This window comes from Pithys albifrons, chromosome 2 (genome assembly GCF_047495875.1).
Source record: "Pithys albifrons albifrons isolate INPA30051 chromosome 2, PitAlb_v1, whole genome shotgun sequence".
Taxonomy (NCBI): Eukaryota; Metazoa; Chordata; class Aves; order Passeriformes; family Thamnophilidae; genus Pithys; species Pithys albifrons.
In genome coordinates this window covers 105,817,650-105,840,207 of record NC_092459.1, presented here as the reverse complement: position 1 = coordinate 105,840,207, position 22,558 = coordinate 105,817,650, and the positions used below count along the sequence as shown (strand labels likewise).

The following is a 22,558-nucleotide window of genomic DNA, read 5'->3' as shown; positions in this document are numbered from 1 at the left end:
TTTACAAATGACAAACAGAAAGCCCCACCTATTGTAATATTTATAAATGTAGATTAATACTTTTGAAACTTTTGTCCAGTGTAACATATCAATAGTAGAGAAAGCATTTGTCTCAAGTTCAGAAATGGAAGTATTAAAAGAGCACTTGTGGGGAAGTATGGGTTTTGTAGGACTGTTGAGGAAACCTGCCAGTTTGCTATATTCACATACAGGCTTGTAATTTAAGATTTGTCACTGTTCTTTGCCATGTTTGAGTAACTGTAAATTTTTATATATTTATATATACTAATTATTTTAAAAATACATTAGTGACAAATTATATAAAAAACATGGTACAAAATAATTGTAAAATCTAGGTCTATTTATGGAAATTATTGACTTTCACATCATAACAGAATAGCCTTGCACATTGGATTTTTGTCTTGTTCTGTTGCTTTTTGCAGGATGTGGAAAATATATTTAGTCGTATATCAGACATTCATGAACTTAGTGTGAAGTTACTGGGTCATATAGAAGACACTGTTGAAATGACAGATGAAGGTAGTCCTCACCCACTGGTAGGCAGCTGTTTTGAAGACATGGCAGAGGTAAGAAAAAATACTTGTTTGTTTTTCTATTCATATGTATTTTAGTACTTGCAATTAGATGTAAAGTGCATTTCTGTTCTAGCTGCCTTTGCTTAGTTTGAGATCTCTTCTTCCAGCCCCACCATGATGAATGGAGTGTGCATTTTTTGAGAGTGCTCTTTTTAGCATCTAAACCTCAGCTTACAGAGTGGCTGTTAAACTTTTGAGAGCACAGGTGGAAAAAACTCAACAAAAAACTGCGAGTAGACTTTAAAAAAAATGGAAGTGTCCTGTAAATCATCTGTTGATCAGGATTGCTGTGGAAAGACAGAGAGGAGCAATGCCTGCTTTGCCAACAGGCTTGCTAAGCTGGTGAGGAAGGTGTTTGAACTAGGCTGGTTAGTGGATGGAGACCAAAGCTTGCAGACTGAAGAGCTGAGAAGGGGATGTGCTTAGCAGAAAGCATGGCAAAAAAAGGTTCTTCCACCTTCATCCTGAGAATGTTGGATGCCCAAAAGCTCATCTGAAGTGTCAGTTTCCCCAAGGTACATGTACTCATGTACAGAGAAGAGGATCTGGAAGTCCAGGCACAATTGCAGAGTTGTCATGGGATTGTAACTAGTGGCATGGGAGGGAGAAAGGACTGCCATGGTGGAGGGCTGTATGAATGGATACAGGTGCTCAGGAAGGGCAGAGGGGGAAGATGAGGCTGGGAGGCCTAACAAAATACCATCTCAAATATGTGAAGCTCTGGTATGGAATAAATGAGCTGGTTGAATGCTCAGGATCAGAATCAGAGGAGGATGCTACCAAAGGGCTTGTTGTGGTCGGGCTTCTCCTCCAAAGTCTACTCAGTTGGCAAGTGGCACAAACTTTCTCTGAACAAGTAGGAGTCATCTCTCTATCACAGGCTTTGGCTCTCCTGGGAGAGAAGCACTGTGTTCAGAGCACACAGAATATGCATTCCCAGTCTCTAAGAAAGAGGGTGGGTCTAGTAGGAGGCAAGGACGACCAGCACAGTTCCTTGTTTAACCAAACTCCTCACTGCAAGAAGGATACTGAGGTGCCAGAGCATATCCAGAGAAGAGGAACAAAGCTGGTGAAGTGTCTAGAGAACAAGTCCTGTGGGGAGCAGCTGAGGGAAATGGGGTTGTTTAGCCTGGAGAAAAGGAGGCCAAGGGTGGACCTTATCTCTCTACGCATACCTGAAAGGAGGTTGTAAAAAGGTGGGTGTTGGTCTCTTCTCCTAAGTAACAAGTGATAGGACAAGGGGGAAATGGCCTCAAGTGAGTTTTGGAGGTAGTGTTATGCCCAGTCTCAAAAACATTGACAAGGAGGTTCCTGTAAACTAGAAGCTGGTCAGCCTCTCCTCAGTCCCTCAGAGGATTAGCAAATCTTTCTGGAGTTCATATCCAGCCCTGTGAAGGACTAGAAGGTGCTTGGTAACAGCCAGCACAGATTTCCAAAGGACCCAACTGTACCTGACTCACCTGACTATTTTCTAAAAGATGGCTGTCTCCATGGACAGAAGGAAGAGCGGTTAATACCTCTTACCTGAATTTCAGCAAGGCCTTCAGAACAGTCTGTTTTAGTGTCCTTACAGTCAGCTTGGTGAGACTAGCTAGTTGAATTATAGAGCATGTGGGAAATTGGCTGAACTGTCATGCTTTACAGCAGTACAAAGGCCACTGGAGGCCAATGATTAGTGGCATTCCTCAGGGTTTGATACTGTTTAATGTCTGTATTAGTGTTGTGAAAGGAGGTCTGCCTCATCTAGTTGGTAGGTGATGCCAAACTGTAGGGGGACACACAGGAGGACATGTCTACTTGAGGGAACGTGACAGGCTGGAGAAATGGACCTGTGGGAACCTCACAGAGTTGAGTAAGGCAAACATGAAATTCTGCGCCTGGGACCAAACAACCCCATGCAACGTTTCAGCTGCCTGGCTGAGAAGCCTGATGGGGCTGGGAGATCCTCAGGAAAGGGCTGTGAAGGCCAACTACCTACTGAGATATATTAGGGAATGTATAGCTGGCACGTTGAGGGATCGTTTCTGTGTAGTTCTTGAGACCACATCTGACTGCGTCCAGTTTTGGGCTTTCTGGTAGAAGATATGCTTATACATGAAGGTTGCCACGATGGTTTAAGAAGCTGAGACCCCTGATGCACAGAGGGTTGAGATTTCTGAGTTTATTTATTCTTGAGAAGGACAACTGAAGCAGGTTTTTACTGGGGCTTCACAGCTGAGAACTGTGAGATGAGTGAGAGAGGACAGAAATGCTAAAAAGATTAATTCTGAGTAGATCCTGGTGGGGTGGGAGAAGGAATCTGCAGTGAGAAAATTTAACATTGGAATAGGCTGCCCAAAGAGGTTTTGGTGCCTGTCTTCTTGGAGTTAATCAGAACTCAGCCGAATGAGACCCTGAGAATCCTCAGCTAGCTTTGATACTGGATTTGTCTTTGGCCCTAAGGTGGGCCCTGCTTTGAATGGGGAAATGGACCAGTTGACTTCCAGAGATCTCTTTTAGACTGGTTTACTCCATGAACCTGTGCACGTAAAAGTTGATTCTTCTCTACAGGTGTTTTGGAAAAGGTATGCAGAAAAGTCTCTCCTATGTAGCATATGTATTTTCTTTAAGAAATACTGAAGCTTAGCTTTTAAATCAACCCACCACAGCAGGGGGGTTGGAGCTAGATGGTCTTTAAGGTCCCTTTCAATCCAAGCCGTTCTGTGATTCTCTAATTGTAAAATCATTCTGCATCTCTTCTTAGGAACTGGCATTTGATCCATATGAATCATATGCACAAGATATTTTGCGACCTGGGTTTCATGACCATTTTCTAAGTCAATTATCAAAGCCAGGAGCAGCGTTTTATTTACAGGTAACTTGCCTTTAAGTAAGACATATTATTGATACTACTATTTTAATTACATTGTATTGTTGCTTCAATACATTTATTGTTTTAAGTCTGAAACTTATTTTGTTTCTAGTCAATAGGTGAAGGCTTTAAAGAAGCTGTCCAGTATGTTCTACCCCGGCTGCTCCTTGCCCCTGTTTACCACTGTCTTCATTATTTTGAACTGCTAAAAGTAAGAATGTTGTATCAGTCTGATGTGTTTGGTTTGGTGTTTTGTTGGTTTTTTTTAATAATTCTCAGTGTTAGATACCAGAGCTTTGTGTGCTCTGTTAGGTGTAAAATCTTTTACTACAATGTGAATAATAAAACTGCTGTGTAGAAAGAAAAGCAGGTTATGTGCTCTGCAGGTGGATGCTATAATTTACTGAATATGAGCTTGTAGTTTCATGGAAGTTTTATAGTAGCTAATGATTTCTGTTGAATAATCAAGCTACTATTAATTTAGAAAGCAATAGAGATCTACATACTCATATACTTGGAATGATAGTTTCAACAGGTAATGGCAAATGGTTGTATTATAGAAAATGTCCAAGGCTTTCTCAAGCTGTTACTCGGGAAATTTAAAATCACAGCAAGAGTTCCATTCAGAATTCATTTTGTTTTAATAAAAGCTTTGGGGTTCCAGCAGTACACATTCTGTAGGCTTGTTAAGGTGGTATCTTTCCTTCAAAGGGAAGGCTTGATTGATGTATGTACTACTTGGGCTTTTTATAATGAGACCATACATCAGTAGGGCAATAGTAACATACACATGTAAAGAAAATAGCAACAGAATGTTTTTCTGGGGCATTTATTAACATTGAATAGTGATCTTTGAGAAGTGTAAAGCATTTTGAGGAAAACTTTCAAGCAGAATCTTCGTTTGGAGTTAATGGAAAGTCATAAGGCATCAGTGTTCGAAACAAATCCTTAGTGAAGTCTGGATCAGAAGTTTAAAAAAAAAAGAATCTCTGCTCTTTTGAAGCAATCTGAATGTGTTTCCTTGAATGTTTGCTTGGTTGTCTTTGAATAATGCAATACTTAGGTCATCTTTGCGTCTGTGTCTACAGTTTTAACATCCTTTTTACTGATTTAGATCTACATGTACAGCTTTGGCACGTAGGTCATCCTCTGTAACATGCTTTTTGAAAAGTTCTGGGATGTGTGCTTGATCTGTTTGTCTAGTTCATTGGTTTGCTCTGCCTTTTCACACATCTTTTAAAATACTAAGCATTTTGCTTTCTTGGCAATCCATTGGAAGGGAGGTATGATACAGCTTGTTTGCATTTTTTGTTATAAAGACTGGCACAGACATAAGGTTTCTCTGCTCATGCTTTTATCATGGTGTCAAAATGCTGCACCCAGTGGCTCTGCATATTTCCATGTGAACATGGCATTGTCTATAACAGACAAAGCATGAAGGATTAATGTTGTCTGACACACAGGCATCCTGTGTTGCTTTTTCCATTGGGGCAGTTTTAAGGAGGAAAAGAGCATGTGTGCTGTGGAATGGGGAGCAGCTCGTGTTCGCCTTTGTTAGGGGAAACTGGAGTTAAGCTACGCTTAGAAGATGATCAGTCTTTGCAAGTCATGACCTATGCTTTATGTAGAATTCCTGTTTTTTTGCATTCATGCTCTACACACTCCCCCTCCACCCTGTGTCAATCTGATATTATTGGACTATATTTTATTCTGTTTATGTTAACCTTCCAAATTCTCTTCCCAATGTGTTGCTCATCTCTCATGTTAGTGAGACATCACTGTGGTCTGTCAGCTGCAATACACACAACAGGCAGTGATGGATAATAGACATACCTGAACAGAAAGGAATTAGCTGTCATGGCTCTGTCTTCAGCTGTCAATGAGTACATACCTGTGCATTCATCATATGAGTCATTCTCTCAGACCTTTATATAGTATACTACCTATATAAAATAGCAACTTCATAGGAGACTGCAGTTTTCTGCAAATTTTCAGATAATATGAATAATAATGTTTAAATCTTAGAATCATGGAATTCAGTGAATAGAAATGTGGATTCCCAAGTGAAAGGTAGGGTGGTACAAAAAGTGTAATTATTTATGACCTTGAATAATTGAAGAAAGAAGTTTACAAAACCTTTAAAATGAATTCGACACTGTTTCAAGTGCTGTAAATTTGTATGTATGTATAATACTCTTTCCTTTAATTGGGTAAATAGAAGGTTATTTTAAAATTCTTTATTTTCCAAGTAGAGATGCTGCAAAGCATATATAAACTTTGCTTAGATAAAACAGTATGTTCAGGTAAACAGGAGAGCTTGATAGGTTGGGTTTTATTTAAACCAAGTGCAGACTTGAGTCCCATGACTCATGAATGGTAACCTGTTGTCTCTTTGATAATATTTTTAGTTGGAATTCTGCCTAAAATTATCTAAAAATCTGAGGATGCTTTCATTTCACACCAGCATCTAGTGTGTTTTAATTATTTTTTTTCAAGCATTGTTCTTACATGATAAATAAGTTCCCAGTCCTTTCACTGACTTGGAATTCAGCTTAAGTAGAAATACCCCTCAGTTAAACTTCTTCTTCCTCTTTTGCCATGCTAATGGTGAAATGATTCTAGTGGTAAAAATAGTAATTATTTTTTACAACGTCTTTCAGGATGATAAACCACCCTTTTACCAACCTGATGGTATGAAATTTGTTACATGTTGCTGAAGAAGGCACAAGGTGGTAAAATGTTGGTAGTTTAGGATTAGAGTATCTTTAGATTGATCCCTTAATTTTCTTGCTGTGTGTTGTTGGGCAACTCATCCCAAACTATTTTGGGCTTTGATTTCAGTTTGATTCTCAGCCTTATTTCAGCCAGTGTCGTGTTCCAGAGTGTGACAGATTTGATGAATCTGATTTGCCATCGCATCTCTGAGTGGTGTAACCCAGCCCAGGGTGGAGATCACCGAGTCTCAGTTACTTGAACTTTGGCAGTCTGCAAAGCTTTTACAGTGTTTCCAGTTACAGATCATTGTCTCAGAACTGTCTGGATTGCTTGCCTTATGACAGACACTGAGATTTACAGGTTCTCTTGCTTTAGTCATTTACTACTAAACCCAGAAATTCACAGATTTGAACTAGCTGTGAATTATTTTACGCAAGTATTCACTTAGTGTCAGCAAAACATTTTACTTTCTGAAAGCCCTTTGCCTTCACTGCTTCTTTCCAAACACAATAACTTGTATGCACAATACAGTTTTGAAATAAAATAAAAATCAGAAGTATTACTGTTTTACATAATTTGTATATATAACTGCAGATCTGGATGACATTATATCCAGTGGAGATAATGTGCAATTCTAGGTCTCTGTGACAGATGAAGGTCTATCTGTTGGACAGTGTAGATTGACCAAACTGCTGCCACTGTGTGATAAGGACTACAAAGAGTATTTGAGTGTTTCCTGGGAGAAAAGCTGGGGTGATGTAAAATTTGGTCTGAAGTCTAAGAAGAGACTTTCCAGAATATGACAGTAGGTGAAAAATTAAGAAACTTCATATGTTTAAGCTAAGAAGATTTGTATTATAACTGGAATGTTGGAAAGGTACAGAAGTTGTGTCTTTTAGTAGAAGTTGGAGGTGATACAGCCAGGTACCTGAGGTTCTGTTTATTTCTTGCTTGTGGGGGTTTCACGGACAATATTTGTATTTCTTTTCTCCTTTAAATGCTAGTGGGCTTATGCTTTTAGTTAGTTCTATGTTTGTCAGCCAAAAGGGAAGTTGATAAGGGAAAATAAAACTTTGTCATGTGGAGGGGTGTGTGTGTGCTCTTTTCCCAGAAACTTAGTTATTGTTAATCTAGCTAATTGGTCTCTCTGGTGTAGCTCTTTAATTTTCTTTCTATCTGTGGCAGTTGTCCTATGTGTTTGTGTCACATAAATATATACGCATGTTTGTCAGTCATTTGTCTATTATTTATGTCATCTGTTACAGAGTTGTAATGGGGCTGTATGTTTTGTTTTATAGCTTTTTTCCTTATTCACAGGATGTATCTGGGGTTTTGAGAAAAAAAATTCCAGAAAATTTTCTAATGAGAAGTAATTACCTCAGAGAATATTTTCTCTGTTATCCCTCTAAAGTTGCTTTTCTGCAAAAGCTAGGTAAGATCTAACAGAAGTAGAAGTAAGAAATTCCTCCTGACTCTTTGCTTTCAGTCCTCAGTGACACTTGAGCTGTGTTATGAATGTGCTGCCGGACCAACAAAAGCTGTGCTTTGGTCCTTTGAAGCAGGGAGCAGGATGTCACAGGGCCAGACTTCTTAATCTAGATGATGCTGTCTTTGAGAAGTCAACTGGCTGAATTCCAACTTCACTTACGCATTTAACTGTAGGGTTCCAAAGTCCTGTTCTCCAATAAATTTTCTAGGAATACCTGCATGGCAAAATCTCCATGGTACAGTGGGAGTTAGAAGAGCGGTATTGTAGCAGACTGCTTGCTGGGGCTGGTGATCTGTTCCCAGTTTTCAGTGACTGCTGTCAATGATGGCAGGTAGCTCTCAGCTTACAGGGCAGCAGCTTATGCTGAGCACTCAAGGCCAGGCTGTGGTGAAAATAGATGGGTGTTACAAGAACTTGGACATATTTTGATCCTTTTTTTTTCCGTGCTCAGTAAAAGTTTGGACACAATCCATCGAGGACTGAATGTTAAGAAGCTGGGATTTTCAGCTCCTAGTTTTTGTGACTGTGGTGGTCATGCTGCAGTCCCTGAAACACTTGTATTGCTGTATAATCTTTTCATAACAGTAGTGTATCTCCCTGTCCTCTTCTGCCACATTCTGTACAAAAGCCAGGTCCTTGGAGAGTGCTCTGGTTCAGACTTTTTTATGCTTGATTTCTTCAGTGGAAATACTTCTAGATGTGGAGCTGTGGATTTAGTCCCACTACCAGCATGCTTTCTCTGTTTGCTCTTGTATCAGTGGAGATTTATGTTTTCTGTCAGTACTTTGATATCTTCAGTGGAAACTGATGGAAATGTGTAAGAAATAACAAACACCAGTAAAACAAAACAAGCTCCATTGGTTTCTGTAGACCAAGTCTACAGATGGGTTTCTCCTTGTCATCCTTCATTTCACTTGCTGTTTTTTACTTAGTCACCAGGGTTCCTCTTAAAATCAACAGGGTTCTACTGTTGCTTCCTAGGAAATCTCTGAAATTGTGAATTCACCTTCGGTAATATCCAAAAATTCATACATTTCTGTTCAAAAATTCATATATTTCTATCCAAACATAGAGATGTCATCCAGTTTTGCTTATAGCCTTGCAGCCTTGTCTGGCAAAGATCAGACTTGAATTGTGTTGAAGCAGAGAAAGTGGATTTTAATCCAGTTTGGAATTACAAAAGAGAAAGGGAAGATGTTTTCAAATTGCATTGTCTTTACTATGATGGAAAATTTAGGGGAAGAAAATGGAAGACCTCAATTACAAGTGTGGATGCACATAGGTAAATATCTTGTGATATTTCAAATACTGATCTAACTAAATGTTATGAACTTAATTATGAGTTTTAAATTTCTAATATATTCTGCAGGTCTGCTAATAATGATGAGACAAACCAAAGTGACAGTAAAAAAGAAGAGTTTCAGAGCATGAAGGCTCTGGAAGGATCTGTGTGAACTTGTACATTTGTTGCAGAAAGGTAATGATTCTGCCATGGAAGAGACATCAGCATGTGCAAAAAAGCCTCCCATATTTCTGAAGAATGCAGAGCAAATGGGTCTTCCATACTCTGAGAAGACAAGGCCTCCTATATGCAAAGTAGCATTTCCCTAGTAATGGAATCTGGGCATGTAAAATGCAGAAATGCCAGCTAGTAGCGTACAGATAGTCTGAATGTTTAGGAAGTGGGTTTATGAGAGCATCAAGGAATGTATTTGAAAATGTATTTGCTTTTCTGTCCCTTCCGTGATGAAGCAAGTGTTGAGTGTGTAAGATCACACTGATCACGCACACAGATCCCTTCCCAGTTGTGGAAACTGAGAGGAAAATTGCACTTGTTCCTGCTGAGCAGATACCTGATAAAATACCTAGCAGGGTACAGTAGCTCTTGAGAAACCTGATCTGGAATGTGGTCTCCTGACAGGCTATACCCATTTATGGGAATGCTGGAGGGAAATTGGCCATATAAGAAACCTGTTACAGTAAATTTTAAACTGTTGAATTGGTGAAACATCAGCCAACAGACTTGTGTAGTGTGTATTTCTGAATGGGGTCTTCCTGCCTTTTCCTCAGTGTTCATCCTGATTTGCAAAGTGGCGTGCACTTCAGAGTAGTGTAATTTAATTCTTAAACAGATATATTTTAATTTCATACATACAAACCCTCCCCAATTAAGAACATCCAGTTTGAGTAATCAAAGTAGCAATTCCTTAAATTCACATTTGTTTAGCCCAAATGTTTTTACTTTTTGGGCTCAGGTGACATTTCATATACTTAAATTTTCAATGTATATTTAAGTTCTAAGTCACATAGTAGAGATATGAAAGAACCTGTAATCTTGTACTAAAAGTTGAAATGCTTTTTATTTTCCTGTTTTAATGCTTTACTTGTCTCATGTGCTTCCCCATGGGCTGACTGCATTTTATATTGCGAGTTAAAACTTAATGTGAAATAAAAGATGAGGGTTTTTTTAGCTTCTGTGTCTTTTAACATGTACTTCCAAGAGCCTGCTGAAGGCTTTTTGTAACTAATTATCTGATATCTGAGGTTTGATATTTGACATGTTTATGTAAGATGGTGCAAGTTTATATAACTTTTTAAAATTAAACTGAGAAGGCATAGTTAAACTTTGAGCAAAGAAAAAGTTTTTATCATTACTTCAGTTATATATTAAGTTCTGTTCCACTCTTAATGCAACTAACACTCCCACTGTAATGTAAATCTAAATAAACAGTTAGATAATTGGATGAATATTTTTGCTGCACAATGCTCAAGATTGTCTGAGTTTATGTGAAAACAAAATGACATTTCAAATTTCAATGCATTAGAGCTGTGTATGTATGTTCAGAATAGGTGAGGTTTCCTTCAGGGTTGTAGTGTGAGGTGCCTTTTGGATTGCTGACATTTTCCAGATGTGTATAGTGTTCCCTGCAGTTGTCCCCATTTGCTGTTCCAGATGATTTTGTGATGCTTTCTAAAAATTTCGGTTTCTAGATATAAGAACACTTTTTTTCCTCAATATACTGCTACTCTGGAGTGAGTTTTTTATTATTTGTAGGAAATACAAAAAGTTAGAGAATGCTCTCGGATACCTCAGTGCTACTGAGTCAGTTCCAGGATTGTTTTGTGGCAAAATGCCAGAAGACCTGCCTGTTTTTGTCAGAGAAGAAACCCTGTTTATTCATATTCTTGATTATAAAAGTCAGTTTCTGCCTTTTGGTAGGTACTCCATTCTCAGAAACATGTTGAAGAAAATGGTGAGGCATTGGTACAAAAGCTGGAGTAACTGGTGTCAGTGCACTTCAGTTTCTTATGTACGTTGCTTACCTATGGAGCATTTCCCTATGGAGCAGATAGCTGGGTCATGCTGCAGATCCGGCTTGCTTTGCCAGCGGTGCAGGTGTTCTATGGGCTGTGGGCTTTAGGATCTATGATGAAATTACATAGTGGGTTTTGAAGAGGTTTCTCTGAAGCAGCACTAGTTCAGTTCAAGCTCATTGTTTTAGCACTGTGGTGTGGACCTTCACTTGTAACATTGTGCCACTAATGCACTAAACTTCTTGGGTTAACGTTCTGAGGGACAGTATCTACAGACAAATAATCTCGAGTTAAGCTTAAGCAAACACACGTGTGATTTTCTTGCCTCCCATATTCAGCTCTAGGGTGTTCCCGTGGTGTGTAAAGGAGAGCACTCTGGACTCTGAATCCCAAAGTCCTGAGTTCGAGTCTCAGTAGGGACCGTCCCCTGGCAGTTCAATGCCTCCCTGCCATCCCATCCCGTCAGATCTTGGATGCTCAGCAGGGTCAGCACCCGGTACTAACCGGGTGACAGTCCCGAGGACTTCGCTGTCACTGTCCAAGCTCACTTGGCCTTGGCAGATGAACCTTAGGACTTAAACGGTGGGGCCAGTTCTGCACATGCTGTGCCTCACCTAAAAAATCCACTGCGCAGGCTGGAAGGGCACACCCATGTGGGGAGAGCCCTTCCCAAAGCTTTGTTCCCAAAGTCTGGCCATATATACATATTCAGCTCTATCTTTTATGTATTGAAGCTGATTTGTGATCTTACCTTGAGATGAACTGGTGAACTTACAGTTCACAAATTTCAGTGATTAGCTTTAGAATAGTTTTCTATGAAAACAGAAGTCTAGATTGTGATACAAGCCCTAAAGTACAAGAATTTATATCCATCATGGCACTTACTAGTATGGTTATATCTGTGTATTCTCATATGTATTTTCCATCATTGTATTTCTAGATAGTTGCTTCCCTGACAGTGTAAGAGGGTGAGTACTGTAGTCTAATTTTGCACTGCATGAGAAGGATTTCTTTTCTATCTGTTTGGAATTTCCAGGGTTCATAAATATCTGATCTTTGTTAGGCAACAGCTGCAACAAAATATCTTGTTCCGTTTCTTGATATTTCTTCAGAACTTGTGGCCTAGAATGTAGAGCTTTTTTTTTTTATTATAGACCTCTGTAGCAGTCTGTGTCCTAGGTTTGTGTTCCTTGAATGATCAGCATACTTTGCCTGTAGTGGTGTGAATTGTATTAGCTATAAGCCAGTATTTTCTCAGAAGATTATTAAAAGCCACAATATCTATAATGCTACTGATAATCAAAAATCTGCACTTCCTTCACATAATACTACAGTATTCCTTACAGTGCACTTCATGTAAAAAAAAAAAAAAAAAGCCCCCCCCCCCCCCCCCCAAAAAACCACTACCCCTTACTTAGCACCTTCTTGATTCATTCATTAGGGGGCACTGCATAGCAATAGAAGAATCATTGGGATTTGCATATGCTTTCCAGTGTTGCATTTCATTTTCCATAACCACCTCTTTCAAAATGTCTAGGGGCAGTGTAAAATGAAAACATTCATGTTATTTAAGCTCAGTTCTGACTAAGTCTGGTTTTGGTAATTCTACAATACCCTGCTAGCATATAAACTTACAAATTTCTATGTCCAGGGAAATGTCTTCTTAGTAGTTCACAGCATTGTCTGATTTGCTACTTATACTGATCTTACACATAGGAGAACACATACTTCTACACACTACTTTGTAAATGTTAAACCTGGAGCATAATTGCACTCACCGAACTTTGATTTAGTTTCTGTTTACCATTTATCATTTGTCTTTGCTCCCAATGGATCCTGATGGGGAAATGTTAACTGCTTTCTCTCCCACAATACATGCAAAGATGTGTTTTGCTTTAGGATGTGGACTTTTCTGGGATGAATACTAACATTTTTGCAACTGGAGAGAGGTGGCTGTAAAAAGCGTTCTATAAGCAACATAGGAGCAGAATGTTTTGCAGTAATAAATGTTAGTCTGTAACCGTTTGTTTCTGAAGGGAATATATGGAATATTGTAGGACCTAATAAGGAGACTAGGCTGAAACAATCTCATCTGTTGTTGAAGGGTAGCAACCCAGAAATTATAGGAAATGGAACCAGACTATTTTGATGGAAGTTCGTAAAAAGGCAGCACACAAGACAAAGAACCTTCTCTGAACTCTTGTGCAGGAAAGATGCAAAATATCAAAGATAGTTACAGGTTTTTCTTAGCTTTCTTTCAGGACTTTTGCCAGTGGTGCTGCAGCTGCCTCACTTGTCTGAAATCCTTTCTAAACCTAGGTGATCTGCAAGACCAAAGCCAAGGAAGATGATACCTCTACTAAATCTAGAGCAATATGACAAGGGTAGTCTGTTCCTTCTCGGAGTGGTGTATTCTCACCAGGATCTTTCGGGAAGTAATGCTGATTGTGGTGCATTTTCAGTGGCTTTTACACGAGTATGTACTCATACATTATGCTGCTTAGGTTGAGAGTATGACAGGTTGCACTACATGAACCAGAGCTGCCTAGAATAAACTTCGTGGTCATCCTTATGGCTGAAAACACAAAGTAGTCTTTGGCATTGACAGCTATTGCATTGAATGGTTAACTCTGGTTAGGGAAAAATGTAATGCTGATCTCTGACACCCTCAAATGTCAAACATGAGTATGTTGTATTCAGTTGGATTTTGGAGGACAATACTTACATTTTACACTGAAAACAAACAACATGATTGTACTGTCTCCAAAGGTGTGTTACTGTGGTACGTGCTAGCCTGTTGCTTCACTTCTACCACCTCTATCCAAACAGATCTTTTCAATTGTGCAGAGCCAGTTGATGGTGTGTAATAGTCTAAAATGCTTGTCTCTTAATAATCCTGTAAATGTTATTTCAGTTTTATGTCGAAGCCATAGCTGTAGTCACCCATTTTTTTCACTATAGCATGAAACATTTTAATGCTTAAATGAAGATTTAAGATGATCTTGAGCAACTCACTCAATGTTAAATATGACAGATCTTGTTTTATAAAACTTAACCTGTCATAATGATAGTTAGAATTAACCATTCTCATATAGTTTTAGTTTATGATTTTATGATATATTTTGCCCTTTAAGAAATGCTGTTAGTATATGAAGGCATTAATGTAGCTGTGTACTCAGTAGGGATTTATGCACCTTGGTTTTACAAGCTGGCCATGGTTAGATGCCCCTGTGTTTTTTGATGAACAGCCAAGCAAACCCTCCATGGAGGAGGAAGAACTTTCACTTCTCCCCACCATTCCTCTCGTTATTGTTTTTCCCCTTTGCTTTTTTGCATGACAAAATCCTAGTCCTGGTGGATAATAAGCTGTGCAGAAGCCAGCTGAACACCCTCACAGCAACAAAGGCCTGTATTGCTGTATTAATGAGCGTGGAGCCATCAAGCTGAGGGAGAGGGCAGTGCCTACTTGTTCATTGCTCACAAGGCTGCATCAGGAGAACTGCATCCAGCTCAGGCTTCTTGTTGGCTTTGGTGCACTGAAACAACCCCCTGGAAGGGCTTGTCGAGAGGACTTGGTGCATGGAGCATGTGATGAAGGAGAAGCTGGGGGAGTGGGCTCACTTCTTCTGAGTAAAAGGGGGCTAAGGAGGCAAAAAAGCATTCGTCCTGTCTTGGACTGTGTGACGGGGTGGGAAAGGCAGAGAAATACTGTTCACAGCCGCATAGTGCTTCCACATATTCTGCTCTGAAACATCAATTAGAGAAGTCCTGATAAGCTATTGGAAAAAAACCGCAACTTTTACCTTGAGGGATTTCATATATTGGAACAGATTGTCCAGAAAGGTGGTTACTCTATCTTGAGAATGATTCAAAGTTTACTATGGTTCTAGGCAATCGGATGTATGTTGACTCTGCAGCTGAACTGGAAGTTGAGTAAGATAATCTCCAAGGTCCCCTTCAACCTAAATTATTGATTAGACTGTTGCTAGTGAGATGAGAGCCCTTGTAATCTTCTGTTTATAAATGTGATAAAGGAGTTTTGCATAGCTTTAGGTCCAGCTTGTCTGTTCCAGGAGTGTTTTGTTAAAAACATACAGACATCCCACTGATTTGATCTTGTGCTGTAGAAGGGTATGTGTGGGGATCTCCTTCCTTGCTTTTTCCGCTTAAGATTTAACATCTCTAATAGGTTCTTTTAAGGAAATGTGAGGTAAATCAAACTGGTTTAAGATAAATAATGTGTGTCTGAGTGTGTTTGTCTCTTGGGGGGGCTTAGTGACTGCTGTTCTTCTTTTACTGAGATTAAGCTCTTAACAGGCAGTTGTCTCTCACCTGTGTAAGGCACCTGGTTACTTCATTAACTTTAATAACAAGCAGGAACATGTAAAATCAGCACATGATTAGATTTCTTCTTCCTGGGTCAAACTTCTGGATTTGCGCACACCAAAATGCTTGTAACACTTTCTGTCTTTGACTTTCAATGTTCACAGCAATTGGAAGAAAAAAGTGAGGATGAAGAGGATAAAGAATGCCTAAAGCAAGCAATAACTGCGCTACTCAATCTTCAAAGCAGTATGGAACGGATATGCTCCAAAAGCCTTGCAAAACGAAGGCTTAGGTAAATGTTTTTGGTTTTCCTGCTTTCTGCTCTTAATGCTTTGCTATAAATCCAGGGCTCCCAGTTTCCTCTTTTAGTAAACAATGAACAAAATAGTTTGTGACAAGCCTACTTTTTCAGAGGAAGTGACATCAAAGCCAAGATAATTTTTTATTGTTTCAAAACAGTTCTAATTTCTATGTGTCCTTGCAAACTAGTAGTTGAGATGTTCTGAGAATTCACTGGTAAGTAGAAAGTTGGGGCATTTGTGGGTTAATTATGCTCAGATAATAAATATATTATAAATGTGTGATTAGAAGGGAATGTTCATGAATTTGAAACTACTCTGAAGAGGTTTTTTTGTGCAATGGCTAGTTAAAATTATCACTGGATAATAGAGATGCATAGGTAACTAGTACTTAGTTGCAGTGTTATAGCAAATTCTTGGATTATGCTTTCTGGTGTTTCTTTTGATGCTAATATTTGTGTAATTGTTTAAACATTTTAGAACTTTGCTTTTGCTCTTAAAACTGTTTCAGTATTTTCTTTGCCAGACAAGTTTTGTGCTGCAAAGGGTAATCTTTAGGGTTGGACATTTAAGAGCTTATTTTTTCTGAATGCTCTTGTTTCAAATTAATGCAATCTAAAATGGTTTTGTTGGTTATGGAAGATAGTGGTTTGTTAGGCTAAGAAGCACTAACTGCTTGCCTGCTTCTGGTTGCCTGTGTTCAGGTAAAATATTCATTGCTGAAGATAAGTGGAGAATTTATCAGATGAGATGCTTAAGGGAAACGTTAGTCAAGATGATGCCAATATTGAGTGCTGAAATAGTAGAATTTACACTGCTTAGAATGATGATCTGGTGGTTTTGGTGTTAGTGGTGGTTGTGTTTTTCAAATACATGTATACTAACAGGCTGCCTTTCTCCCATCCTTCACTGAAGTGAATCTGCATGCCGGTTCTATACTCAGCAGATGAAAGGGAAACAGCTAGCAATTAAGAAAATGAATGAAATCCAGAAAAATATTGATGGTTGGGAGGGTAAGGACATTGGACAATGCTGTAATGAGTTCATCATGGAAGGAACACTCACACGTGTAGGAGCAAAGCACGAGAGGCACATATTTCTATTTGATGGCTTGATGATTTGCTGTAAGTCGAATCATGGCCAGCCAAGACTTCCTGGTGCTAGCAATGCGGAATATCGACTAAAGGAAAAGTTCTTCATGCGAAAGGTACAAATCAATGATAAAGATGACACTAATGAGTATAGACATGCTTTTGAAGTCATCTTAAAAGATGAGAACAGTGTTATTTTTGCTGCTAAATCAGCTGAAGAGAAAAACAACTGGATGGCAGCATTGATATCTTTGCAATATAGAAGCACCCTGGAAAGAATGTTGGATGTAACAATGTTACAGGAAGAAAAAGAGGAGCAGATGAGATTTCCAAATCCTGAGCTTTATAGATTTGCAGAACCTGACTCTGAAGAGAATATTGTGTTTGAAGAAAACATGCAGCCCAAATCTGGAATCCCCATCATCAAGGCAGGAACTGTTGTGAAGCTCATCGAGAGGCTGACTTACCACATGTATGCAGGTGAGGCACTTCATTTATGTAGCCAAAACTCAAGGTGGTGATTCATTTATGCTTCTCTTCCTGTGTTAAATACATGCAGCAAAATATATAGAGTGAGTAGAAGCTGAATGTGCTTTGCAGTGCATATCCTCTGATGTGCTGTTTGAGTTACAGTTTTGACACCTAAATATGCACTGCACAATATGAATCCTTTTTGGCTGAACGTAGTGGGATCTGTCTGTGCATAAGGTTATTCTCGTGCAAGGGATGGGGGTGTGGGGACCTGCAGGAATTGAACTCTAGACAATACTTTGTCCTTTATGCCCCAAGCTACAAGAATTTCCTTCCCTGGAGACTTCCAAAGCTGGGTGGCACATGAAGCGCCAGCATTGCAGGAGAGAATTATGGGCCCAGTCTTTTCAGTTAAGGGTTGTACTCTTATCATCTGTTACCCTGCTGGCATGTGATGGAAAGGCCAATATCAGTTTGATAGACGCAGTCACTTGCACAATGTGGCCTCAGAACTTTGCCTTAATCAGAACTTCAGTGAGGATTTCTTTTAAGGACTTTTGACTTAGGGTTTCTGTTTGTGCTGAAGGCACATTAAAGACATTTATGTGATCACCCAGGCTAACCTCAGTGTGTGGAGTTTTCCTTGATAACATCCAAGTATTTTCATGAGCTCTGCTGCAAAGCATGAACTTGCATTTGTGGTTTGGATTTTTTTTTGTTATTTTTCTGATTCTATCTGTATGTCAGTTATTCTAAACTTTCAGACATCTTGGTATTAGTGCTTCCCATATTTAGCAGTTTCTTTCCTTTCTTTCTTTTTATGCTCTGATTATCATGGGATTGTTCTGCAGCTCAGTCCTAGATACCCTGCATAAACCAGAAATACTTGTTTGAAAGAATGTAAGAATATTATATATGCATATATATATAAAAATATAAAGAATACAATTATAAGCAGAATACAATTTCTGTAGTTTAGTACTCTGTTTACTTTTTTAAATACTTGTAATTACATCACTTTACTCCCTGCCTTTATTGCTTTTCTTCTCATTTCCTTTAATTTTTCTAACATTTATTAGAAAGCCAAATGCAATACTGTGCTGGCAGTTTTTACCAGAGCAGTTTTGTGCCTGTCTTCACTTTCTTTTAGCTTTATAAACTTCTAGCTATTGGATTCAAATTTTGTTGGCATGATTTATTACATAACTTTATGGGTTTGGGAGTTAAACAATTCAGCCTTAGAGAAAGAAAAACACATCATCATCATCATCATCATTATTATTATTATTATTATTATTAATAATAATAATTACTGATATTGTTATTATATTTTATTTTAAAATTATTTTTAAATTATTATTTTGTTGTTGTTATCATCATCATCATTATCATCATTGTTATCATTATTATCATTATTTTTAAAGCTAGCATTGTCTTTGCCAAAGAATTAGCAAAAGTAGTACTTCATTAATGCCCTTACAAACATCTGCTTTGCTTTGACTGACTTGTGCACCATTGAGAATTGCCTTTTTCAGATGTGCTGGGACTTCAGTGATGTAGCCTTGGTGTTGTTCCAGGTGCTATCAGGGCTCTTCAGGCATTATGTTTGTCCAGGGACCCACAAACTACATTCCCCAGTTCCATGAAACAGGAAGGTCTGCTTTTGTGGAGCGTGTGGCTTGTTGAAATATGTCTCTTGTAAGGGCTTTTTTGTATCTGCATCTTTTTCTTTGGCCTTTTTAGCACATAGAACATCAGGAATTCAGATAGTTGATTAGATCCATTTCTTCCACTGTCATTTAAATCCCTACTTGTGACAGTGTCTGTTTAATAGAGCTGTAAGCAGGTTGCCTGAAGCCTTAATGTTGTACGCATGGGTAACATTGACCAAACTACTGCATGAGAAAACTGTGAACATGGTTACTGTGAGATAGGCTGAAAGACTTTGACCAAAAGGATAAAAATGGTTGTTATGTCATGTATTTAGCCTGTCTTTGTAGCCTTAAAGATCTTAGTAGACCTGATGCTGAATTGCTAGATTGCCCATCATGTCTCAGTACTCATATCTTCTATACCTTCTGTTTAATAATTAGTTATCTATGAGGAAAAACTTCATTTTTCTAATCATTCTGTGCAGTGTTCTCCAAGAGTACAAAGAAATAAGTGATACAGTGACTCAGCCAAAAATGCTCTGTTGTACAGGAAACACGGTCCATTTATATTGTAAATCATTCAGTTTTTTGTTGCATCTTGTGAGATGCAGGGAGTAGGGCAACAACTTTCTGTTGTAACACCTCAGCTCTTTCATACATGTGTCAGCAGAGCTCAAGGCTTCTGATTTGCTTGGAGATTTGGGAAGATGAGTGCTCTGGCAATATGTGCCCAAACAGCTACAGACTGGAGAAATGCTTTTCTTGCCCCACATAGGATTGTGTATGTGTGATGGTAATATTAAAAGTCTTTGTTGACTTTATATTCATTGCCAGAATAGCAAGCCCTTACTTTTCTGAGGCAACTTTTCTCAAATACAGTGTGGCTGGGTAGACCAGCCCTTGATCTGACAGTCTAAAGACAATATTTACTGTAGCTGTGAATTTTCTTTGGGTTTTTGTCTTTGCAGGTGAAGTGGTCTGAAGAATAATTACAGATACAGTTGCAGAGGTGGTATGAACTTGTTGCAGGTAGCTGAAGAGCAGTTTAGTTAGTTGCATATTGAGGAGTACATGAGCTGTGTTCAGACAGTAGTGAAATCAGGTCTCGACTTTTTTGTCATCTGTGAAGATCCATATGTTGCATCTCATTTGTAGACATGGGTGTTGGACCTTTTATTTTAATTCCCTCACCCCCTGACGATGCACAAACCATTTTATTAACTGAAATATTTCTCTATTACACTCTGAAACAGAGACAGCTCTAAGGAAGGGAAGCAATGCTGCTGGGGCTGGAAGGCATGACATCACCACAAGAGCTCAGACAGGGAGGCCTGATGTTCACCTGGCCACAGGTGCAGCAGACTGTCCAAACTATCCTATGGTGGAGCAGCAAAACAGGGAGACATCTCCTCTGCAAAAGGAGCTTTCCATATATTTTTACAGGACAGAAAACTGCCCTTCAATTAGAAATTCAGGTTCTGACCCTGCTTGCAAATTCTGGTGAAGTTTACTTGTTTAAATATGTTTCTGCGTTCATTATCTCTTCTTGCCTGATTCTTGTTTAAGGGCAGCTGAGTTTGGTGGTACCAAGGTTTTAAAGTCATGGCAATTTTTTTTTATCTATAGGGCAGTGCTCTTCTATTTTTAAAGCTTTGATATGTTAAGAGTGTTTGTGCGTCATCATAGTGTCCATTTCCTTTCTTAAGGAATTCAAGGGTGATTATTTATAAATCCTTGTAGAACAAGTTATTGTTCTTTTTTAGCTTTCAAATTGGCTGCATTGAAGAGAGAATTATCACATGAACAGACATCCTGGCTAACTAGTGTTGTCTGTATTTTTTTAACACTTGTTCATATATTGTACGCTATTTTGAGTTAACAGTCTTTGCTAGTAAGATAACAAAGTTAGATTTGATTTTCTGATCTAGTTAATTTAAAATTCAATATGTATTGTGGATTTATATGCTGACCCTACCTGTAAATAACAATAGATATGACTCAGAGCTTGCAGTGATCCAAAACTGTTAATTGCTATGGAGGCTTTCTTTTTCATGTGGACAAAATCTGTTTAGGGTAGGTGCTGTGTACGGAATGCAAGCTGTGAAAGCATGAGTTACTGTGCTGCTTTAGTACAATAAAAATTGTCTGTTTCCATGATCAGGATGATGAGGAGCCAGATGACATTTTTTGTACAAAAAGTATTGGAGTTTTGTGCTTGAAAATAATTTTGGACTGTACAGTTTCAAAGAGTGATGGGAAAGGGGTTATGATTGGAAAAATGGAGTAATGAAAGACATGGGTAAAGCAGAATAGCCATTTGTTTAAGAAATTGGAATTATCATGCAACAGAAATGCAAGGAGATGCTGTGTTATGTGATACACTGTTAACCTGTGCAACTCATCACACTACACTGTTGCTCAAATGAACAACTTAGTAGGATCTAAGAAGAGTAGAATATCATTCAAATGGGCAAGATGCTGGTGAAGAGTTAAGGAGGATTTTTAAACAGTTCTTAAAAATCCATATTCCGAGAAACAAGTCTAATGTAGCATTAGGCCAAATAATGCAGGCTTTTTTTCCTATGTTACAGCCTATAGGAACTCCTGCTTCAAGTCCTGTGTCCTCCTTTTCAGCAATTCTGTTAGAACAATTGCCACTTGGGGTTTGGTTTTAAAATCTGATTATGGATTTAGTATCCAAACCCATTGCAATCCACTTATTAATTTCGTTCAGTGATAACAATGTTAACCTTGTTTCTAGTCAGCTCTGTGCAGTGCCAGTTTGCTGTCACTGCATTTCCTCATACTTGAAAACAAATGATTTTGCTTTTGTAATCATGGAAGACACTTTTCTGTTTTGAATACTTGTTTTTAAAACATATTTTCATATTTTAAATGAGTTGGTATGTGATTACTCAGTTTAAATGAAATCAGTTGATTTTCATGAAGTGAAATAAATATAACCTCAAAGTATAGCTCTTAAGTTAGCTGAAAAAATAACTAGGCTGCCTTACTCATGACTAGTTTGGCCAGTTTAGGGCAAACATTCTCCCCTGGAAGAGGCCTTTTCTACCCAGTGCAAAGTTACTTGCTGTGTCTTTTTGTTATCTTGTCCTGATCATTGTCAAAACCAAAGTTGTTGACTAGATGGCTCATAAATGAAAATGTCTGTTTATTATTTTTGAAGTCATTGGAAAAGAATCTTGTCTTTTAGTAATTGAAGTGGGGAGGAAGTAATTATTGTGAACTTTCAACAGAATAAAAATGGTTTTTCAATTCTGCTTTGTATTGCTGTTTTAAGAGGTTCTCAATTGTTACCAAAGCCATTTAGGTTTACATCATCTTCTCTGTAAATTACTAGGGCGACATCCTTAATTTTAAAGGATAACTAAAGTTATTTTAAAGGAAAAAAATCAGGTATTTGCTGACATAACTGTAAAATTATTCTTTGTCTTAGATCCCAACTTTGTTCGGACTTTTCTCACAACATACAGATCCTTCTGTAGACCTCAAGAGTTGCTGAGTTTGCTAATAGAAAGGTATGCCACTGTTAAATGCACTGTTTCTATGAAGCACAAGTTTGGGGTTTTTTTAATTTTTGCTTAGAGTTTGTGAGATTCTGGCTTTCCAGTTGATTCACTTCAAATGCTGTTTAAAAATTTGTCAAATTCAAGGATTGCCAGTAAAATAAGCCAAGTTTATATCCAGAAGCTTTAGTATTGTTCAGGTAGCTCCAGTACCGTGAACATCCCA

At 38.4% G+C, this 22,558-nt stretch overlaps 1 protein-coding gene across 5 annotated transcripts in view; it reads left to right on the top strand.

Moving 5' to 3' along the window:
- Positions 1-22,558, top strand: part of SOS1 (SOS Ras/Rac guanine nucleotide exchange factor 1) — a 49,298-nt gene that overhangs the window by 14,635 nt on the left and 12,105 nt on the right. For all 5 annotated transcript variants that reach the window (XM_071581341.1, XM_071581358.1, XM_071581349.1 and 2 more), the window contains 6 exons: positions 444-587; positions 3,340-3,450; positions 3,560-3,658; positions 15,457-15,584; positions 16,507-17,162; positions 22,263-22,344. In XM_071581341.1, the coding sequence (XP_071437442.1) occupies positions 444-587; positions 3,340-3,450; positions 3,560-3,658; positions 15,457-15,584; positions 16,507-17,162; positions 22,263-22,344 (1,220 nt within the window). The remainder of the gene's footprint in view (positions 1-443; positions 588-3,339; positions 3,451-3,559; positions 3,659-15,456; positions 15,585-16,506; positions 17,163-22,262; positions 22,345-22,558) is intronic.